We start from the raw sequence: 15,398 nt of genomic DNA on the forward strand, positions 1-15,398 counted from the left end.
CATATGAAGATATGAATTAGGAGTAGAAGTCGGCCATTCGGCCCCTATGAGCCTGCTTCACCATTCAGTAAGATTATGGCTGATCTGTTTGAGTACAGATATCCAATGGCAAGTACAGTGACACAATTCATCTTATTTCAACAACTCCAAGACACTGGAAGTCCACTTCTTTGCACATGTTGATATTTCGCCCATCCAATTCGAGGTGAAATGGTTGAAAACTGAACAAATTAAATGAAACTAGATTCATGTGTCTAGCTGTGGAGAGTTTCTGTGTCCATATTGTATACGCTCTATTCCCCATTGATAAAATAAAAACAGAAAATGCTGGGAAAAGATGGCTGTTTTGGCAGGATCTGAGGTCAGAGAAATATTTACTGTTTCAGGTCAATCACCTTTCATCAGAACGCTTCGATTTCAGATGAAACTGATTGTAATCGGTGAAAGGTCATGAACCTGAATCTTTAACGCTGTTTCTCTCCACAGATACTAACTGGGCTGCTGGGTGTATGCAGCATTTTCTGTTTTTATTTTGATTTCTTACATCTGCAGTATTTTGTGTCTCAATCCCTTAATCTCTGCTTATTTGTGACTTTTACTGACCATTTTTGAAATTGTTCCGTGACATTTAAATGAAACAGAAAATTTGCATTTCATGTTGATGGTGGTACTCTGCATTATTTTCAAATTCTGGTAGATTCAATAACACATCTTATCAAATGATGTTCCTGTGACATGTGTCCTGTTCTTGTAGTTTTTTTTTGGAATATGTGCTTTGACTTTAAGGGTTGCAAGGGGTCAGTATTGGTTAAGAGCCTGAAAGTCTCAGGAGTGAAAGGAAGGTGCATTTTGGTTGCCTTACAAATAGCCATTTGGAGACTGCGATTCAAAGGGTTCATTCTCAATATCAAATGAACTGCCACTGGGAATAAGTCTCATGCAATACATTTGTTGCAATTCAATTTTGAACTGGTTTTTAGTTGAAGACAGTTTCTGCTAACAGAACACAGATACAGTGACACAGACAACTGCAGTATTTAGCAAACCTGGAGACGAGCTGTCAACCATTTAAACTGAAGGAATAGGATTTTTAGTCCGTTTAATTATTATCTCTCAAAGTTCTAAAAAAGTCAAGCCGAAACAGAGATGTGTGATAATTTTAATTGAAGAGAGGGAAGTTCGACGATGACAATCTTACATCCCTCAAAAACTCTAAGTTCAGCTTGATTCCATTGAAAGAGTTTGCAAGTCATTAACTGTTGAAATTCACTGGAGAAGGAAAGCAACGTTCCATGAGGACTTCAAGCAACATTATGTGATGACTTCAAGCAACATTCTGTGAGGACTTCAAGCAACATTCAGTGCAGACTTCAAGTAACATTCGGTGAGGACTTCAAGCAACACTGGACTGTAAATTTGCAAGAATACTTGCAAGAATAATTTTTTCTATTTTAAATGTTGTTTATATCTTCATTGTGTTTAAGAATTTAGTTCTTTGAATTGAACAGTTAATTTGTTGATTTAAAGACACCTGATTTGGTTCGCCTCATTCAGGGGGTTAATAGATGGTAAAATTTGGCTGGGTCTTTCTTTAATTTGGAAAGTTTTAAATGATATGTTAGGCAATCTGTGGAGGGACGGGATTGAATAATCAGTGCGTCTCTCCCACCACAATCAGAATCGAATATTTTGATTGGGGGCTTTGACAGTAGCGGTCAGTCGTAACACATGTTGCGATTGTTAATTGTCTTTCCTTTTCTTCTTTTGCACAGTAACTTGAAAGCACGCTCTTGAAACACAACCAGTCATGCAAATGTTGTTTTATCCATCGACTGTTTATGTTTGCTCTTTTTAATTGAAGTACTTAAAGCTAATTAGTAACTGTCGTCAAGTATTAACTCATGCGTTATGCCTTAATGCCAACAAAATAATTAGTGGTGGAATTCTATTAATACTGCTGGAGTTGCAGTCAGATTGCAGTTGTTTTGAAAATCTTTCCTTTTCTTCTGAAGTGACAACTACACCAAAAGGGGAAATAACAACAACTGTGTCTCCAGCCAGTTCCACCACTGGTAAGTAATGGTTCCTTTCAATATAGACCAGTCAATCTTTTGATACCAGTGCATGTTGATCAACTTTGGCGTGGACAATGCCAATCCATCACCTCAGTCCTGAAGACAATAAACCCATTGCTTTGGGATGGAATTACTTGCAAAGTTCAGTACATCACAAACTTCAAACAATGGCATTTCACAACAGTTACAAAAGCACTTTTGTGAAAACCTGTCCCCCAAGAGATTGTCCCATCTGATGATTTCTGTCATTCAATGTTGGACTTTTAACGACATAATTTTGGGTAAAGTTCCATTGTCGAACAACTTTATTGGTTTTGAATGCAAATGTGAAGTTCATAAACACAATCTTCAGATTAGGATAATTTATCTTGTTCTTCAGAAGGAATCACTACAACAGCGAAAGCAACTACAACTGGGTCCACATCTGGTGAGTGATGTCTCTTTTCAATCAGAACATACAAACATATGAAGATATGAATTAGGAGTAGAAGTCGGCCATTCGGCCCCTTTGAGCCTGCTTCACCATTCAGTAAGATTATGGCTGGTCTGTTTGAGTACAGATATACAATGGCGAGTACAGTGACACAATTCATCTTATTTCAACAACTCCAAGACACTGGAAGTCCACTTCTTTGCACATGTTGATATTTCGCCCATCCAGTTCGAGGTGAAATGGTTGAAAACTGAACAAATTAAATGAAACTAGATTCATGTGTCTTGCTGAGGAGAGTTTCTGCGTCCATATTGTATCCGCTCTATTCCCCATAGATAAAATAAAAACAGAAAATACTGGGAAAAGGTGGCTGTTTTGGCAGGATCTGAGGTCAGAGAAATATTTAATGTTTCAGGTCAATCACCTTTCACCAGAACTCTTCGATTTCAGATGAAACTGATCGTAATCGGTGAAAGGTCATGAACCTGAAACTTTAACACTGTTTCTCTCCACAGGTACTAACTGGGCTGCTGGGTTTCTGCAGCATTTTCTGTTTTTATTTTGATTTCTGACATCTGCAGTATTTTGTGTCTCAATCCCTTAATCTCTGCTTATTTGTGACTTTTACTGACCATTTTTGAAATTGTTCCGTGACATTTAAATGAAACAGAAAATTTGCATTTCATGTTGATGGTGGTACTCTGCATTATTTTCAAATTCTGGTAGATTCAATAACACATCTTATCAAATGATGTTCCTGTGACATGTGTCCTGTTCTTGTAGTTTTTTTTTGGAATATGTGCTTTGACTTTAAGGGTTGCAAGGGGTCAGTATTGGTTAAGAGCCTGAAAGTCTCAGGAGTGAAAGGAAGGTGCATTTTGGTTGCCTTACAAATAGCCATTTGGAGACTGCGATTCAAAGGGTTCATTCTCAATATCACATGAACTGCCACTGGGAATAAGTCTCATGCAATACATTTGTTGCAATTCAATTTTGAACTGGTTTTTAGTTGAAGACAGTTTCTGCTAACAGAACACAGATACAGTGACACAGACAACTGCAGTATTTAGCAAACCTGGAGACGAGCTGTCAACCATTTAAACTGAAGGAATAGGATTTTTAGTCCGTTTAATTATTATCTCTCAAAGTTCTAAAAAAGTCAAGCCGAAACAGAGATGTGTGGTAATTTTAATTGAAGAGAGGGAAGTTCGACGATGACAATCTTACATCCCTCAAAAACTCTAAGTTCAGCTTGATTCCATTGAAAGAGTTTGCAAGTCATTAACTGTTGAAATTCACTGGAGAAGGAAAGCAACGTTCCATGAGGACTTCAAGCAACATTATGTGATGACTTCAAGCAACATTCTGTGAGGACTTCAAGCAACATTCAGTGCAGACTTCAAGTAACATTCGGTGAGGACTTCAAGCAACACTGGACTGTAAATTTGCAAGAATACTTGCAAGAATAATTTTTTCTATTTTAAATGTTGTTTATATCTTCATTGTGTTTAAGAATTTAGTTCTTTGAATTGAACAGTTAATTTGTTGATTTAAAGACACCTGATTTGGTTCGCCTCATTCAGGGGGTTAATAGATGGTAAAATTTGGCTGGGTCTTTCTTTAATTTGGAAAGTTTTAAATGATATGTTAGGCAATCTGTGGAGGGACGGGATTGAATAATCAGTGCGTCTCTCCCACCACAATCAGAATCGAGTATTTTGATTGGGGGCTTTGACAGTAGCGGTCAGTCGTAACACATGTTGCGATTGTTAATTGTCTTTCCTTTTCTTCTTTTGCACAGTAACTTGAAAGCACGCTCTTGAAACACAACCAGTCATGCAAATGTTGTTTTATCCATCGACTGTTTATGTTTGCTCTTTTTAATTGAAGTACTTAAAGCTAATTAGTAACTGTCGTCAAGTATTACCTCATGCGTTATGCCTTAATGCCAACAAAATAATTAGTGGTGGAATTCTATTAATACTGCTGGAGTTGCAGTCAGAGTGCAGTTGTTTTGAAAATCTTTCCTTTTCTTCAGAAGTGATAACGACAGCAAAAGGAGAAATAACAACAACTGTGCCTCCAGCCACGTCTACCACTGGTAAGTAATGGTATCTTTCAATATTGACCAGTAAGTCTTTTGATACGAGTGCGCGATGATCATCTTTGGCGTGGACAATGCCAATCCATCAGCTCCGTCCTGAAGACAATAAACCCATTGCTTTGGGATGGAATTACTTGCAAAGTTCAGTACATCACAAACTTCAAACAATGGCATTTCACAACAGTTACAAAAGCACTTTTGTGAAAACAGTGGTGCAGTGGTTAGCACTGCAGCCTCACAGCTCCAGCGACACGGGTTCAATTCTGGGAACTGCCTGTGTGGACTGTGCAAGGTCTCCCTGTGTCTGCGTGGGTTTTCTCCGGGTGCTCCGGTTTCCTCCCACAAGCCAAAAGACTTGCAGGTTGGTAGATAAATTGGCCATCATAAATTTCCCCGAGTATAGGTAGGTGGTAGGGAAATATAGGGACAGCTGGGGATGTGGTAGGAATATGGGATTAGTGTAGGATTAGTATAAATGGGTGGTTGATGGTCGGCACAGACTCGGTGGGCTGAAGGGCCTGTTTCAGTGCCGTATCTCTAAACTAAACTAAACTAAACTAAAAACCTGTCCCATCCGATGATTTCTGTCGTTCAATGTTGAACTTTTAACGACATAATTTCGGGTAAAGTTCCATTGTAGAACTACTTCATAGGTTTCGAATGCAAATGTGAAGTTTATAAACACAATCTTCAGATTAGGATAATTTATCTTGTTCTTCAGAAGGAATCACTACAACAGCGAAAGCAACTACAACTGGGTCCACATCTGGTGAGTGATGTCTCTTTTCAATCAGAACATACAAACATATGAAGATATGAATTAGGAGTAGAAGTCGGCCATTCGGCCCCTTTGAGTCTGCTTCACCATTCAGTAAGATTATGGCTGATCTGTTTGAGTACAGATATACAATGGCAAGTACAGTGACACAATTCATCTTATTTCAACAACTCCAAGACACTGGAAGTCCACTTCTTTGCACATGTTGATATTTAGCCCATACAGTTCGAGGTGAAATGGTTGAAAACTGAACAAATTAAATGAAACTAGTTTCATCTGTGGAGAGTTTCTGCGTCCATATTGTATACACTCTGTTCCCCATAGATAAAATACAAACAGAAAATGCTGGGAAGAGGTGGCTGTTTTGGTAGGATCTGAGGTCAGAGAAATATTTAATGTTTCATGTCAATCACCTTTCATCAGAACTCTTTGATTTCAGATGAAACTGATGGTAATTGGTGAAAGGTCATGAACCTGAAACTTTAACACTGTTTCTCTCCACAGGTACTAACTGGGCTGCTGAGTTTATGCAGCATTTTCTGTTTTTATTTTTGATTTCTTACATCTGCAGTATTTTGTGTCTCAATCCCTTAATCTCTGCTTATTTGTGACTTTCACTGACCATCTTTGAAATCGTTCTATGACATTTCTATGAAACAGAAAATTTGCATTTCATGTTGATGGTGGTACTCTGCATTATTTTCAAATTCTGGTAGATTCAATAACACATCTTATCAAATGATGTTCCTGTGACATGTCTCCTGTTCTTGTAGTTTTTTTTTCGGAATATGCACTTTGCCTTTAAGGGTTGCAAGGGGTCAGTATTGCTTTAAGAACCAGCAAGTCTCAAGAGTGAAAGGAAGGTGCATTTTGGTTGCCTTACATATAGCCATTTGGAGACTGCGATTCAAAGTGTTCATTCTCGATATCTCAGAAACAGCCACTGAGAGTGAGTCTCATGCAATACATTTGTTGCAATTCAATTTTGAACTGGTTTTTAGTTGAAGACAGTTTCTTCTAACAGAACACAGACACAGTGACACAGACAGCTGCAGTATTTAGCAAACCTGAAAAGGAGCTGTCAACCATTTAAACTGAAGGAATAGGATTTTTAGTCCGCTTAATTATTATCTCTCAAAGTTCCAAAAAAGTCAAGCCGAAACAGAGATGTGTGGTAATTTTAATTGAAGAGAGGGAAGTTCGACGATGACAATCTTACATCCCTCAAAAACTCTAAGTTCAGCTTAATTCCATTGAAAGAGTTTGCAAGTCGTTAATTGTTGAAATTCACTGGAGAAGGAAAGCAACGTTCCATGAGGACTTCAGGCAACATTATGTGATGACTTCAAGCAACATTCTGTGAGGACTTCAAGCAACATTCAGTGCAGACTTCAAGTAACATTCGGTGAGGACTTCAAGCAACACTGGACTGTAAATTTGCAAGAATACTAATTTTTTCTATTTTAAATGTTGTTTATATCTTCATTGTGTTTAAGAATTTAGTTCTTTGAATTGAACAGTTAATTTGTTGATTTAAAGACACCTGGTTTGGTTCACCTCATTCAGGGGGTTAAAAGGTGGTACATTTTGGCTGGGTCTTTCTTTAATTTGGAAAGTTTTAAATGATATATTAGGCAATCTGTGGAGGGATGGGAAAGAATAATCGGTGTGTCTCTCCCACCACAATCAGAATCGAATATTTTGATTGGGGGTTTCGACAGGAGCGGTCAGTCGTAACACATGTTGCGATTGTTAATTGTCTTCCCTTTTCTTCTTTTGCACAGTAACTCGAAAGCACGATCTTGAAACACAACCAGTAATGCAAATGTTGTTTTATCCATCGACTGTTTATGTTTGCTCTTTTTGATTGCAGTAATTTAAGCTAGTTAGTGACTGCAGTCAAGAATTACCTCATTCATTATGCCTCAATGTCAACAAAATAACTAGCCGTGGAAATCTATTAATACTGCTGGAGTTGCAGTCAGATTGCAGTTGTTTTGAAAATCTTTCCTTTTCTTCTGAAGTGACAACTACACCAAAAGGAGAAATAACAACAACTGTGTCTCCAGCCAGTTCCACCACTGGTAAGTAATGGTTCCTTTCAATATAGACCAGTCAATCTTTTGATACCAGTGCATGTTGATCAACTTTGGCGTGGACAATGCCAATCCATCACCTCAGTCCTGACGACAATAAACCCATTGCTTTGGGATGGAATTACTTGCAAAGTTCAGTACATCACAAACTTCAAACAATGGCATTTCACAACAGTTACAAAACGCACTTTTGTGAAAACCTGTCCCCCAAGAGATTGTCCCATCTGATGATTTCTGTCGTTCAATGTTGAACTTTTAACGACAAAATTTTGGGTAAAGTTCCATTGTAGAACAACTTTATTGGTTTTGAATGCAAATGTGAAGTTTATAAACACAATCTTCAGATTAGGATAATTTATCTTGTTCTTCAGAAGGAATCACTACAACAGCGAAAGCAACTACAACTGGGTCCACATCTGGTGAGTGATGTCTCTTTTCAATCAGAACATACAAACATATGAAGATATGAATTAGGAGTAGAAGTAGGCCATTCGGCCCCTTTGAGTCTGCTTCACCATTCACTAAGATTATGGCTGATCTGTTTGAGTACAGATATACAATGGCAAGTACAGTGACACAATTCATCTTATTTCAACAACTCCAAGACACTGGAAGTCCACTGCTTTGCACATGTGATTTTTAACCCATTCCTTCCAGGGTGAAATGGTTGAAAACTTAACCACTTAAATGAAACTAGATTCGGGTGTCTACATGAGGAGAGTTTCTGCGTCCATATATGTCCAGGCTCTGTCCCCCACAGATAAAATAGAAACAGAAAATTCTGGAAACAGGCAGCTTGTCTGGCAGGACCTGAAGTCAGAGAAAGATTGAACTTTTCAGTCAATCACCTTTCATCAGAACTCATCGGATTCTGATGAAACTGCTGAGTTTCTGTGAAAGGTCGTGGGCCTAAAACTTTATCACTGTTTCTCTACACAGATGCTAACTAGGCTGCTGAGTTTATCCAGCACTTATTGTTTTTTATTGCTATCTCTTTCAACAGCAGTATTTTGCTTCTGTCTCTCTTAATCTCTGCTTATTTATGAACTTTGCTGAAAATGTTTGAAATAATACCCTGACATTTGAATAAAATGGAAAATTTGCATTTCATGTTGATGGTGATACTCTGCATTATTTTCAAATTTCGGTAGATTCAATAACACATTTTGTCAAATGATCATCCCATGACATGTTGTGATTGTTAATTGTCTTCCCTTTTATTATTTTGTCCAGTAACTTGAAAGCATGCTCTTGAAACACAACCAGTAATGCAATTGTTGTTTTATCTATCGACTGTTTGTGTTTGCTCTTGTTAATTGAATTACTTTAAGCTAGTTAGTAACTGTAGTCAAGAATTACCTCATTCATTATGCCTCAATGTCAAAAAAATAACTAGCGGTGGAACTCTATTAATACTGCTGGAGTTGCAGTCAGAGTGTAGTTGTTTTCAAAAACTTTCCTTTTCTCCAGGAGTGACAACGACACCAAAAGGGGAAATAACAACAACTGTGTCTCCAGCCAGTTCCACCACTGGTAAGTAATGGTTCCTTTCAATATAGACCAGTACGTCTTTTGATACGAGTGCATGTTGATCAACTTTAATATGGAAAATGCCAACCCATCACCTCAGTCCTGAAGACCCAAATCCCATTGCTTTGGGATGGAATTATTTGCAAACTTCAGTACATCTCAATCTTCAAACAATGGCATTTCACAACAATTATCAAAGCTGTTTTGTGCAGAGCTCTCACCCAAGAGATTGTCCCATCTGATGATTTCTGTGGTTCTGAACGTTGATTTTTTAACAATGTCATACATACCAGAATTGCGATGATAACATTCATAGACTAACTCTGAAGAGTTATGAAAAATTGACTTTGGTCTTTAAAAAATTAACCTTTATTTTAAAAAGTGAACAATGGTTCAAAAAGGCCACCAAAGAGAAAGGGGATTGGCCTTCAAGCTGTTTGACAAAGACAAAGGACAAATCTTCAAAAGCAGAAGGTGTTAATGAAACCCATCTTGCACCTATCCTCAAAACATTCCAGAAGTGAATGTCTCCTTCTGAAACAAAGGAGTTGTGAATTAGTGACGTCTTGCACCATTATGCAATCATATTGAGGAAGTGACGAGAATGTCTCCTGCCAGGGAGTGAGAGGTGATGCAGTTTTTCCTAAAAAAAGACAGCCAGAGAAAGAGAGAGAGAGAGACTGACCCAGAAGATGAAGCTACTTGCAACAGCTTGAGTTCCAGTTGAGCCAGTAAGCATAGTGCCCCACTGCAAAAATCCGACATATACAGTATACAGCAGTGAGAGCTATATGTAACCCACCGTCTTCAACAGAACCTTCAATCAAGAAAGAAATCTACAATCATCTCAGGACTGCATCCATCTAGAACTGGATTCTCACGAGCAATCAACAGGTTTATCGTAATCTTTCCCGCCACTAAAAAACTTTTCCTTCTCTGTTTCTTCTTGTGTGTGTGCGCGAACGAATGCATGAGTGGATGCAGTTGCAACACTTTCGGGATAAGGCATATTGATCAATAAACAATTGACTTTCTGGTGTTTTAAACCTACAAGAAAACCTGTCACTGCCTGTTTATTTGAGAAATAAAACACAAAGGAGCTAAACTCTAATGCAAATGCACTAGCTGCGGTGAGGTATTTTGAAATAATGCCCTGATATTTGAATGAAATGTGGAATTTGCATTTCATGTTGATGGCGGTACTCTGCATATTTTCAAATTCCAATAGAATCATTGTCATCTATTGTCATAAGGATGCTCCCTTTGACATGATGGGTTGGATCTTATAAGCTCGCCACCAATCTCGGCGCGAGCTTCAAAATGGTGATCCTCCCCCGCACGGACCAAACGTCGTGGAGCTGAGCAATATTCAGCAGTGGTGGACCGCCGCCCCCCCGCCCCCCCACCCGATGACATGGTGGGGCAGGCGGTCCGTCCCCAGAAACTGCGTCAGGTGCCACTGCGCAGGTGCCGACACCGTTTTTAAAGGGCTTCAAGCCCTACATTTCTATGTAAATTTTTAAAGAGACTTTTTTTTGAAAACCATAAAATTTATTGATCTAGACCCTCTCCCACCACCCTCTTCACAACAACAATACATTTACTTCCTTGCCCTCTCCCTCCCAAAATAAAACTACAACAGCAGGTAAATGATGTCTTCTTTCAATATAGACCTGCAAGTCTGTTCACACCAGTGCGCTTTTATCAATTTCAGCTTGCAGGTAATGTCAATCCATTAGTTCAGTCTTGTAGACACTTCCTTTTGGGTGGAAATTGTTGAAAATTTAAAGACATCTGAATTTTCAGCTAGTTTTTCCAATATCACTTTTGCAGCAAAACCCATAAAATAGTCTGAATGTGAAAGTCTTGAGGAAAATGTATGTTTTTCAGTTGTCTTGCTGATTTTCATTATTTATCTTGTTCTTCAGAAGGAATCACTACAACAACGAAAGCAACTGCAACCGGGTCCACTACTGCCTCCACATCTGGTGAGTGATGTCTTCTTTCAATATATAGTAGCAAGACCAGTGACACAAGTCATCTTATTTCAACACCTCCCAGACAGTGGAAGTACATTACTTCACACCTTGTACATATTTAGCTCATTCCTTCCAGAGGGAAACGGTTGAAAACTTACCTATTTGAATGAAACTAGATCAGAGCCACTAACTGAGGAGAAATCCTGTGTCCATGTTGTCTACACCTTTGTTTTCCTTAGGAGGGAATGCTAACCCCTTAAACATAGGTGGGGCTGTGTCTGGTGGGATGTTAAAATGTTAAAAAGCTGCATCCAGTCCCCAGCCTGCCTACAACCCATCAAATTCCAGTTTATATGGAGGCGACGTAACCAAAGGGCTCGCAGGGGGCAGTTCGGGAATTTAAATATTATAATAAGGCTGTGTCCCTCATATTTAACCACAATTTTAGATTTAACTATAGCCAGCTGAGTTTTCCAGGCTTTGGGAAACCTGGTTGCCAAAAGGAGGTGAGGACCACTGGATTCGGGAAGTAAGTACATTTCTACCAGTCTGCTGGATCCAGTTTACTCGCGTCACCAAATGCCCGTGATTGGACCCCCATCCAACACTTCTGATCTCCTCTGCAATGCCTCCACTCTCTCCCCAACCCTTCCAATCACTGCAAAATAACAGTAATGAAGAAACTAATGGCACTAAACTGTGACAAATCCTCAGGGCCAGATGTTTTCCATCCCAGGAATTTAAATGAAGTAGAAAAAACATTGAGGATGCCTGAACTATAATCTTCTAAAGTTTGCTCTATTAAGGAATAATTCCTCTGGATTAGAAAATTGCACATGTCATTCCACAATTTTAGAAATGTGACAGAGGGAAACCTGGGAATTATAGACCAGTTAGCCTAAACATCTGTTGTCAGGAAATTGCTAGAGTCTATAATTAAATATAGGGCGCCTGAACACATTGAAAATTTTCAGCTGATCAGGGAGAGCCAGCATGGCTTTGTAAAGGGTAGGTCATCCCTGGCCAACCAGATTAAACTTTTTGAAGAGGACACTGAAGTAGTGGACTTCTAAAAGAGTTCCTCAGAAGGGATTGTCAGCTAAAGTTAAATTTCATGTAATTAAATGCAAATTATTGACCTCATGAGCATATTTGGTTGAGTGGCAGGAGATGGAAAGTAGGGATAATGGGCAGACACTCTAATTGACAGGATATCACTAGTGGTGTCCCACAAGGATCTGTGTTGATCCTCAACTATTTACCATATTTATTAACCACTTAGACGATGAAATAGAAAGCCACACATCCGGATTCACCGATAACACAAAAGTAGGCAACATTGTAAGCAGTGTAGGGAGAAACATAAAAGGACAACAAGTTATTGATAGATTAAGTGAATGGGGAAAACTGTGGTAATGGATTTCAATGTAGGTTGATCCACTTTGGACCTATAATGGATCGAACAGTGTACGCAGGAAGGATATATTGGTGAACATCAACGCAAGCTCGAGGAACAGCATCTCATCTACCGATTAGGCACACTACAGCCTGCCGGACTGAACATTGAGTTCAATAATTTCAGAGCATGACAGCCCCCCACTTTACTTTCATTTTTAGTCATTTTTAGTTATTTTTTCTTCCTTTTTTTTTGCATTCCTTTTTACATTTTTTACAATCTTTTTTTGCATTTATTTCATTTCATCTTAGTTTGTTCAGTTTGCTTACCCACTGTTTTTTTCAGGTTGTTTTTCTTCAGGTTTGCACTTGCTGATGTTCAATATTCAGTATATTCACACCTAATCTGTACTAATGCTTTGTCTTTCAACACACCATTAACATATTGTTTGCCTTTGCTCCGTGACCTTTTGGTCAGCTATGTGGCCTGGTCCAATCTGCACCTTCTCCTTTGTTATCTCTTGCCCAACCCCCACCTCACTTGTTTATAATCTGTGACTTTTCTAATATTTGTCAGTTCCGAAGAAGGGTCACTGACCCGAAACGTTAACTCTGCTTCTCTTTCCACAGATGCTGCCAGACCTGCTGAGTGAATCCAGCATTTCTTGTTTTTGTTTCAGATTTCCAGCATCCGCAGTATTTTGCTTTTATTATAAGGATATATTGGCCTTGGAGGGAATGCAGCGTAGATTTACAAGCAGGGATTGATCAAACTAGGGTTGTAATCTGTGGAATTAAGGAAGTTATGGGTGAATTGATCAAAGTTCTCAAGATATTAAGGGGAACAGATAGAGTAGATAGAGAGAAACTAATTCTGCTGTTTGGGGAGTCGAGGACTAGGGGGCATAGTCTAAACATTGGAGCCAGACCTTTCAGGAGTGAAATTAGGAAAGCATTTCCACACAAAGGGTGATAGAAGTTTGGAACTTTCTCCTGAAAAATGCAATTGATGCTAGATCAATTGTAAATTTTAAATTTGAGATTGATAGATTTTTGTTAACCAAAGGTATTAAGGAATATGGGCAAAGGTGGCTAAAGGGAGCTAGGTCGCAGATCAGCCATGACCTCAGATTAGGTGTGAGGGGCTCCTGTTCCTATATTCGATCTCCCACTGGTCTCCAAACTACCTACCGATCCTTCTGATCTCCCCTGACTCAGGCCTCCAATCTGCCTCTGGCCTTCAATCTCCCCCAGCCCCAGCTTCCCAGATAATGCCTGGTTCCATATCCAGGTCACCTTGCACTCCGATCCAATGTTCCTTCTGAGCTGCGTGTGTGTGTGGCCATGTAGTAATCTGGAACTTCAGATTCACAACACAGGCTTCACAACACCAACATTCCCTTTAAGATGCAGTGCAACAAACAAGGCATGCACACTGAAGAAAAATTAGAGGGAATATTACTCCAATCTCCCAAATCTTCCCCAAATCCAGACTCTGATCTTCATCCCAACTCCAGCTTCTCCTGGTCTCCCTGATCTTTCCTGGCTCTAGACTGTAATCTTCCTCCCACGCTATTTCCTCCCAGCCTTCTCTGATCTGTTTTGGTTTCTGTCTGCTCCCCTACCAGGGCCCAGTGTTGAAGGCCTAACCACCTAACAGCAGCCAGCCTCTCAAACTGTCTGTCTGTTGCTGGAAATAGAGACAAACAATAGTAATCAGGCCCTACCATTAAATTCAGCAGGACCTGTAGAAAATCCATTCTTCCAGTTTTCCCCAACGTAAACCAGCTACCCTGCTCCCTCAACACCTCTGAGTTAATATCCAGCCCTTAGTCAATCACTACTTAGGCGGCACAGTGGTGCAGTGGTTAGCACCGCAGCCTCACAGCTCCAGCGACCCGGGTTCAGTTCTGGGTACTGCCTGTGCGGAGTTTGCAAGTTCTCCCTGTGTCTACGTGGGTTTCTGCCGGGTGCTCCGGTTTCCTCCCACCTCCAAAAGACTTGCAGGTTGATAGGTAAATTGGCCATTGTAAATTGCCCCTAGTGTCGGTAAGTGGTGGGGATGTGGTAGAGGATATGGGATTAATGTAGGATTAGTATAAATGGGTGGTTGTTGGTCAGCACAGACCCGGTGGGCCGAAGGGCCTGTTTCAGTGCTGTATCTCTAAATAAAATAATAAAAAATATTCACGAACTATTTGGCAATATTTCTCAGACTTTTGAATGAAATGTATGATTTCCATTTTATATTGATTCTGATACTCTGAATAGTTCCAAATTCCATTAGAATCATTATCAAATATTGTCAAAGTATGTTCCCCTTCATATGTTGTGATCGTTAATGTTCTTCCCTTTTCTCTTTTGTTCAGTACCTTGAAATTGTTCTTTTGAAACACAATCAATTATGCAAATGTTGCCTTGCCACACTCATGTTTATGTTTTCTTTACTTGAGAAAAGGAAAAAAAAGTTGATCTTGTTACTGCTGTTGTAAAAAAAAACATTTTCCTCCTAAAATAGTCTCCTGGTGGAACACTGAAGGAATAAGTAGGTATTTAGGTGGTTGGATAGTGGTTTTGATTGTTTTTCTTATTCTTCAGAAGGAATCACGACAACAGTGAAAGCAATCAGGTCTACTACTGCCTCCACACCAGGTGAGCGATGGCTGCTTTCGATATGCAGTTGCAAGACCAGTGACAGAAGTTATCTTGTTGCAACAGCTCCAGATAGTGGAATTATAGTACTTCACATTTGTAGATATTTAGCCCATTCCTTCCATAGAGGAAATGGTTGAAAACTGAACTATTTGAATGAAGTTAGAGCAGAGTCTGTGCCTGAGGAGAATTGCTGTGTCCATGTTTGTTCACGTCTCTGTCTCACATAGTCTCTGCTTATTCATCAATGTTTACCAAATTCCTTTGCAATATTTGTTAGAGTTTTGAATGGTATGTATGATTTTCTTTTGATGTTATTGGTAATACTCTATGTAGTTTCACATTCCAATGGAATT

General features: G+C 39.3%; 1 protein-coding gene across 1 annotated transcript in view; it reads left to right on the forward strand.

The window, feature by feature from the left end:
• LOC137384934 (mucin-22-like) overlaps positions 1-15,398 on the forward strand; it is a 162,976-nt gene that overhangs the window by 134,467 nt on the left and 13,111 nt on the right. Inside the window, exons 107-112 of the mRNA XM_068059644.1 lie at positions 2,013-2,072; positions 4,547-4,609; positions 7,415-7,474; positions 8,957-9,019; positions 10,945-11,004; positions 14,989-15,042. Of these exons, the coding sequence (XP_067915745.1) occupies positions 2,013-2,072; positions 4,547-4,609; positions 7,415-7,474; positions 8,957-9,019; positions 10,945-11,004; positions 14,989-15,042 (360 nt within the window). The remainder of the gene's footprint in view (positions 1-2,012; positions 2,073-4,546; positions 4,610-7,414; positions 7,475-8,956; positions 9,020-10,944; positions 11,005-14,988; positions 15,043-15,398) is intronic.

The sequence above is a fragment of the Heterodontus francisci genome, chromosome 27, assembly GCF_036365525.1.
Source record: "Heterodontus francisci isolate sHetFra1 chromosome 27, sHetFra1.hap1, whole genome shotgun sequence".
NCBI lineage: Eukaryota > Metazoa > Chordata > Chondrichthyes > Heterodontiformes > Heterodontidae > Heterodontus > Heterodontus francisci.